Source organism: Nerophis lumbriciformis, linkage group LG20, assembly GCF_033978685.3.
Source record: "Nerophis lumbriciformis linkage group LG20, RoL_Nlum_v2.1, whole genome shotgun sequence".
Lineage (NCBI taxonomy): Eukaryota > Metazoa > Chordata > Actinopteri > Syngnathiformes > Syngnathidae > Nerophis > Nerophis lumbriciformis.
The window spans coordinates 28,605,170-28,612,789 of record NC_084567.2 but is presented as its reverse complement, the minus strand read 5'-3'; the positions used below and the strand labels follow the sequence as shown (position 1 = coordinate 28,612,789).

Below are 7,620 nucleotides of genomic sequence, written 5' to 3'. Positions count from 1 at the left end.
GTAAAAAGATACCATCCATCCATCCATTTCCTACCGCTTAATCCCTTCGGATCGCGGGGGGCGCTGGAGCCTATCTCAGCTACAATCGGGCGGAAGGTGGGGTACACCCTGGACAAGTCGCCACCTCAGCACAGGGCCAACACAGATAGACAGACAACGTTCACACTCACATTCACACACTAGGACCAATTTTAATGTTGTCAATCAACCTATCCCCCGGTGCATGTTTTTTTTGGAGGTGGGAGGAAGCCGGAGTACCCGGAGGGAACCACGCAGTCACGGGGCGAACATGCAAACTCCACACAGAAAGATCGGGATTGAACCCACGACTGCTAAGGACCTTCGTATTGTGAGGCAGACGCACTAACCCCTCCTCCACCGTGCTGCCCATAAAAAGATACATTACTCTCTATTCTCTTTGCCCCTACTAGCTTAGGCTCGCCACAGGCACGCAGCTAAAGGGGCGGGAGGTTTCTCAGGAGCTGTGGTGACGTCACTTCCTGACTGAGGAGCTTCGGATTCGGAAGCAGGCTGCTGCTCCACTCGCAGCCAGGTCGCTGTAGTAACGCGTGGGAAGTGGAGGCGACCAGCAACACGGAGAGAGCTAAATATAAAAACACACACGCACTAAAACCCCACGCAAGCTTCACTTTTGGGTAGTAAAGAGCTGCCGCGAGGCTTATTTTCACCAACTTGACGTCGTGTGGAATTGGACACCTGAGAAGGAACTTTTTATATATAATTTTGTCTATTGTTGATATTTTTCCCCTCAACGTTTTTCAAATTGTTGGATATTCTGAGGATTTACAGTTTTTTATTTTGTCTTCGTCGAGAAGCTCTGTGAAGCTTCTAGCAGCTTCTCGGTGGCCACCTGACCCTTGAGACAACGAGACGGGGGCTAATGACGCTAAGCTAAATATATGACGAAGCTGTACGGACGCGAAGCTAAAAATACGACTAAGCTGTATAATGACTGTATGTATACGACGTTTGCTATTACGGTAAAAACGCGCCGTTTAGTGCTTGCTAATTTGCGTCTTACTTGTTGAACTTGCGACCAAGTCTGGTCTATAACGATGCCGAGCGCGGGTCTTAATCCCTAGACAACCCCCCCGTTCACCCCTCCCCGCTTCCGACCTCCGCGCCGTGGTGTCTCCGTCACACTGCCCGGCATGAGCGCCGCGGACCCGGAGCGCGCGTCGCTCAGCTCCTCGGCCAACTCGGTGGCTTCCAGCGCGCGGACGCTGTCGGCCAATGTGCGGAAGCTCCACAACGCGCTCAACCTGCTGCTCAACGACTTCGAGAGGGAGCAGTTCATCCACTGCCTCAATGTCTACCACTCCAAGCGCAACGTCTACGACCTGGTGCAGACCCTGCATGTCATCCTCAACGCGCCCAGCAAGCGGCAACTTCTCCCCATGCTGCGGCTCGTCATCCCCCGGTCCGATCAGCTCCTCTTCGAGCAGTACACCTCGGAGGGTCTTTACCTCAAGTCCGAGAGCAGGAGCGCGGGCCTCCCTGGCTCCAGCCCGACTCCCTCGGCGCAGGAAAACCCAGCCGAGTTCCAGGTGGCGCTCCGCGGCTCGCCGGACAGCTTCAGCACCAGCAGCGACGGGACAGCGCCGCTGGTGCCGCTCCTCGGTCGGAACTTCATCCACGAGTCCGTGGGGGAGCCGCGGCAGATCAACATGAAGCGGCATAAGAGCAACGAGGGCCTGGGCTTCAGCATCCGCGGTGGCTCGGAGCACGGGGTGGGCATCTACGTGTCGCTGGTGGAACCGGGCAGCCTGGCGGAGAAGGAGGGTCTCCGGGTCGGCGACCAGATCATGAAAGTCAACGACAAAGTGTTCGACAAAGTCTCTCACGCGGAAGCAGTTAAGGTACGTGTTCACGCAAAACAAGCTTTTATTGTGGAAGTGGTTCATTCTATTGATGCATAACGAGGACAAAATGGGCCTTTGGGAAGTAATTATTAGGTATGTGATTTAGTGTGAATTATATTTATATAGCGCTTTTCTCTAGTGACTCAAAGCGCTTTACATAGTGAAACCCAATATCTAAGTGTGGTTGGCACTGGGAGCAGGTGGGTAAAGTGTCTTGCCCAAAGACACAACGGCAGTGACTAGGATGGCAGAAGCGGGGATTGAACCTGGAACCCTCAAGTTGCTGGCACGGCTACTCTATCAACCGAGCTATGCCTCCCCAAAAGCATTCACACATATGGTTTTCTACACCAAAATTCATCTATTTATTATTCAACTTTTATTCAACGCTCTACCTTCCACATTTTTCACCCGATTCAAACCGTTCCAACTTCAAACTGTTTGGCTTATTCCTGGATCGCGGGCTTTCCCTTGACAAATTCCAAAAATTTCCAGATTTCCCAGAATTCCATGTTTCCCGGGACAATTTTTCCCATGCAAAAGGAATTGGCCATTTTTCAAACGTCCACCATTTCCACATTTTTCAACCGATTCAAACCATTCCACTTTCAACACATTCCACCATCCTGGAAATTCAAACTACTATTTTTTCTAAGTTAAAAAGAATTATAGGATTTTCCAGAATTCCTGGTTTTTCCAAGCCCTATTTCCACCCTTTTTTCAGGCGACTACTCCTTCCACATTTTTCAACCGTTCCACCGTGAAAACATTCCTCTTAATTAAAAAAAATCCCAGTTTTCCCGAAATTCCAGGAATTTCGTTATTCCGTTTCTCAATTCAACATGCTACTACTTCAACATTTCGCGACCGATTTTTGAAAAATTCCAACACCAACCATTTCAACTCATTCAGAACATTCAAGTTTTTTTTTTACCATTTTCAAAAAAAATTCCGCTTTTCCCAAAATTCCCAAATGTTTTTTAAATTTCCATTGAAATCAATGGGACATTCAAAGTTCCACAATTCTCACATTTTTCATCTGATTCAAACCGTTCCAACTTCAAACTGTTCGGCTTATTCCGGAATCGCGGGCTTTCCCTTGACAAATTCCAAAAATTCCCAGATTTCCCAGAATTCCAGGTTTCCCGGGACAATTTTTCCCATGCAAAAGGAATTGGCCATTTTTCAAACGTCCACCATTTCCACATTTTTCAACCGATTCAAACCATTCTACTTTCAACACATTCCACCGTTTTGGAAATTCAAACTACTATTTTTTCTAAGTTAAAAAAAAATTATAGGATTTTCCAGAATTCCTGGATTTTCCAAGCCCTATTTCCACCCTTTTTTCTGGCGACTACTCCTTCCACATTTTTCAACCGTTCCACCGTGAAAACATTCCTCTTAATTAGGACAAAAAACAAAGTTGTTTTTTGAACTGCAAAAATTCCCGGTTTTCCCGAAATTCCAGGAATTTCGTAATTCCGTTTCTCAATTCAACATGTTAATACTTCAACATTTCGCGACCGATTTTTGAAAAATTCCAACACCAACCATTTCAACTCATTCAGAACATTCAAGTTTTTTTTTACCATTTTCAGAAAAATTCCCGCTTTTCCCAAAATTCCCAAATGTTTTTTAAATTCCCATTGAAATCAATGGGACATTCAAAGTTCCACAATTCTCACATTTTTCATCGGATTCAAACCGTTCCTACTTCAAACTGTTCAGCTTATTCCGGAATCGCGGGCTTTCCCTTGACAAATTAAAAAAATTCCCAGAATCCCAGGTTTCCCGGGACAATTTTTCCCATGCAAAAGGAATTGGCCATTTTTCAAACTTCCACCATTTCCAAATTTTTCTACGGATTCAAACCATTCCACCTTCAACACATTCCACCATCCTGTAAATTCAAACTACTCTTTTTTTCCAAGTTCAAAAAAATTATAGGATTTTCCAGAATTCCTGGTTTTTAAAAGCCCTATTTCCACCCTTTTTTCTGGCGACTACTCCTTCCACATTTTTCAACCCACTTCAACCTTTCCACCGTGAAAACATTCCTCTTAATTAGGACAAAAACTAAGTTGTTTTTTGAACTGTAAAAATTCTCTGTTTTCCCGAAATTCCAGGAATTCCGTAATACCATTTCTCAATTCAACATGTTACTACATTTCGCGACCGATTTGTTTGCTTTATGCAACTGTGCAATTTAAATGCAGTTGGTAGCAATGTGTCCTTCCATGCTTTCATGATTGTTATAGGTCATCCATCCATCTATCCATCCATCCATTTCTACCGCTTGTCCCTCTCGGGGTCACGGGGGGTGCTGGAGCCTATCTCAGCTGCATTCGGGCGGAAGGCGAGGTACACCCTGGACAAGTCGCCACCTCATCGCAGGGCCAACACAGATAGACAGACAACATTCACACTCACATTCACACACTAAGGCCAATTTAGTGTTGCCAATCAACCTATCCCTTTTCAATGTGTATTTTTATTTCTGTTTTAAATGTTATTTTTTAGTCTGTCCTTTGCCTCTATAACTCCCGCTTCCTCCCACCTCCAAAGACATGCACCTGGGGATACCATACCATACCAACTTTATTTATGAAGCCCTTCAAAAACAAGCACAGTTTAAAAACAAAGGGCTGTACACCACAAAGAAATAGAGGCAAAGGACAGACTAAAAAATAACATTTAAAACAGAAATAAAAATACACATTGAAAAGGGATAGGTTGATTGGCAACACTAAATTGGCCCTAGTGTGTGAATGTGGGTGTGAATGTTGTCTGTCTATCTGTGTTGGCCCTGCGATGAAGTGGCGACTTGTCCAAGGTGTACACCGCCTTCCGCCCGAATACAGCTGAGATAGGCTCTAGCACCTCCCGCAACTTCAAAAGGGACAAGCGGTAGAAAATGGATGGATGGATGGATAGGTGGAGTACCACAGTTTGGGAATCACTGGTATAGGTGCTAGGCTGTCCATGGCTTAATTAAGGCCCTCAGCAGAATTTTATTTGGAGCCCCCCATTACATAAAAAGTCACATTTTATTTATGTGAAACGATTTTGATACTTAAAAAAAAAAAAATCTAATTCAGAACTTTAAAGGGGAACTGCACTTTTTGGAATTTTGCCTATCGTTCACAATCATTATGAAATATATGACTCATTTTTTTTTTTCCTACATCGGAGCCAATGGGAGGTCCTCTATTCCGCCCATAAAGCCCAATACAAAAAAAACATCCCAAAACTACCAACAATACTGTATTTACATTTTATGATTTGTATATTAACCAAGTATTAGTGTTATTGTTATTATAAGCGCTAACGCAGACAAACTATTTTTTACCTGTCTATCTACGACCCTATCCTCACCTATGAAAGGACAAGATCCCGGGTACAAGCGGCCGAAATAAGTTCCCTCCATCGGGTGGTGGGGCTCTCCCTTAGAGATGAGGTGAGAAGTTCTGTCACTCGGGAGGAGCTTAAAGTAAAGCCGCTGCTCCTCCACATAGAGAGGAGCCAGATGAAGTGGGTCAGGCATCTGGTCAGGATACCCCTTGGACGCCTCCCTGGGGAGGTGTTTAGGTCACATCCGATCAGTAAGAGGCCACAGGAAAGACCCAGGACATACCTCGGGAGGAGCTGGACGAATTGATTGGGCAGAGGGAAGTCTGGGCTTCTGTGCTTAGGCTGCTGCCCCCGAGACACGACCTTGGATAAGCAAAAGAATATGGGTGAAAGGATGAAATCAATTTTATCTAGAAACAATGCATTTATTTAAAGTAGTGATAATGCTCTGCCTTAGTTTGAACAGTGTATAACTTGGAACACTCCCGCCTAATGCACTATTGTCCCTGTGTCAAGTGTGAGTGTGCTTCTTCATAAGCAAAAATAAAAGCCCATTAGCAAATGAGGTGATAAAAAGAGTGACTGATTTATGCATGGTGCTGATTGATTTGAAAGGAGCCAATGTCAGGACCTTGGCTGTATGACTGTCCGATTGAAAATGCATCTTGTTTTCTGCTTTTATCTTGCGAGTTTCTACTTGCTATCCCTTATGATGGTGCTGATTCACACCACATTACACTTACCACATTTATAGAATTGTTGGTACCCTCTTGTAAAAAAGAAAAATAACAATGGTCACTCTAATAAGTCAAACACTGACCAATAGAGATGTCCGATAATGGCTTTTTTGCCGATATTCCGATTTTGTCCAACTCTTGATTACCGATTCCGATATCAACCGATACTGATATATACAGTCGTGGAATTAACACATTATTATGCCTAATTTTGTTGTGATGCATTAAACAATGTAACAAGTTTTTCCAAAATAAATCAACTCAAGTTATGGAAAAAATGCCAACATGGCACTGCCATATTTATTATTGAAGTCACAAAGTGCATTATTTTTTTTAACATGCCTCAAAACAGCAGATTGGAATTTGTGACATGCTCTCCCTGAGAGGGGTTGAGGTGGTGGGGGTAGGGGGTGTATATTGTAGCGTTCCGGAAGAGTTAGTGCTGTAAGGGGTTCTGGGTATTTGTTCTGTTGTGTTTATGTTGTGTTACGGTGCAGATGTTCTCCCAAAATGTGTTTGTCATTGTTGTTTGGTGTGGGTTCACAGTGTGGCGCGTATTTGTAACAGTGTTAAAGTTGTTTATACGGCCACCCTCAGTGTGACCTGTATTGCATTCACTTGTATGTGTGAAAATCCGTAGATATTATGAGACTGGGCCGGCACGCAAAGGCAGTGCCTTTAAGGTTTATTGGCGCTCTGTAGTTCTCCCTACGTCCGTGTACACAGCGGCGTTTTAAAAAGTCATACATTTTACTTTTTGAAACCGATACCGATAATTTTGAAACTGATACCGATAATTTCCGATATTACATTTTAAAGCATTTATCGGCCGATAATATCGGCAGTCCGATATTATCGGACATCCCTACTGACCAAAGTAATGATTTTAATAAAGGATTTTGCCGAAATGTATATCAAAAAGACACATCTGGAGCTAGTCCCATAGTCTATGTTTACAGACACACACAGAGAAAATATTACTATACCTACTATAAAACTACTATGTTCTGCTTTTACCACAAACGCACATACTTTAAAAACACATTCTTTTCCATGCGTTTTTGCCTGTCCATAGTCAAATGGCTGGTTAAATAGGCTGAACCGTTTCAAAAACAATTTTTTCTGCATTATCACATTTGGCAGTGAATGTCTATTGTCCAATACCAAGCCCCAGGTTGATTGTCCTGTTGGTCCATTTAGCTTATGCTTTAAATTATACATTAAAAAAACACTATGACTAATCTTGCAAAAACTTTTTTGCTCAACTTGATTCTGCTGTCTCGTCTAAGTTGTGTCTCTTGTAAAATGTCACCTCGATGCGTGCCTGCACTCAAAAAGAGAAAATATTGCAAGATTAGACAGATTTTTTACTTTAGGGATACTTCAAGAACTGGCTCACACTTACACACACTTACTAGAATGTCTCAAGCTTGTGGTTGTTTTCCTTTCAAATGAATGGTCAATCTAGCAAAAAGAATGGTCACTCTTATCAATCTTGAAGTCACTTGTTGCTGTAATGCTGTGAATGTTGCCATTTTTGGGGATTTTATAATAATTTTGGTATTCAATCGTAGCTGCATACCTTGTACCATGTTTGCAGTAGTGAAAACTGAGCTGCGTGATAATGAGAGATGTATTATTTTGGT

At 43.3% G+C, this 7,620-nt stretch overlaps 1 protein-coding gene across 4 annotated transcripts in view; it reads left to right on the top strand.

Annotated features, from left to right (window-relative positions):
* Positions 1 to 497: 497 nt before the first annotated feature.
* The window catches only part of whrna (whirlin a), a 350,775-nt gene continuing 343,652 nt past the window's right edge, over positions 498 to 7,620 (top strand). For all 4 annotated transcript variants that reach the window (XM_061980754.2, XM_061980751.2, XM_061980752.2 and 1 more), the window contains exon 1: positions 498 to 1,880. In XM_061980754.2, coding sequence (XP_061836738.2) covers positions 1,173 to 1,880 — 708 coding nt within the window. In that variant the 5' untranslated portion in view covers positions 498 to 1,172. The remainder of the gene's footprint in view (positions 1,881 to 7,620) is intronic.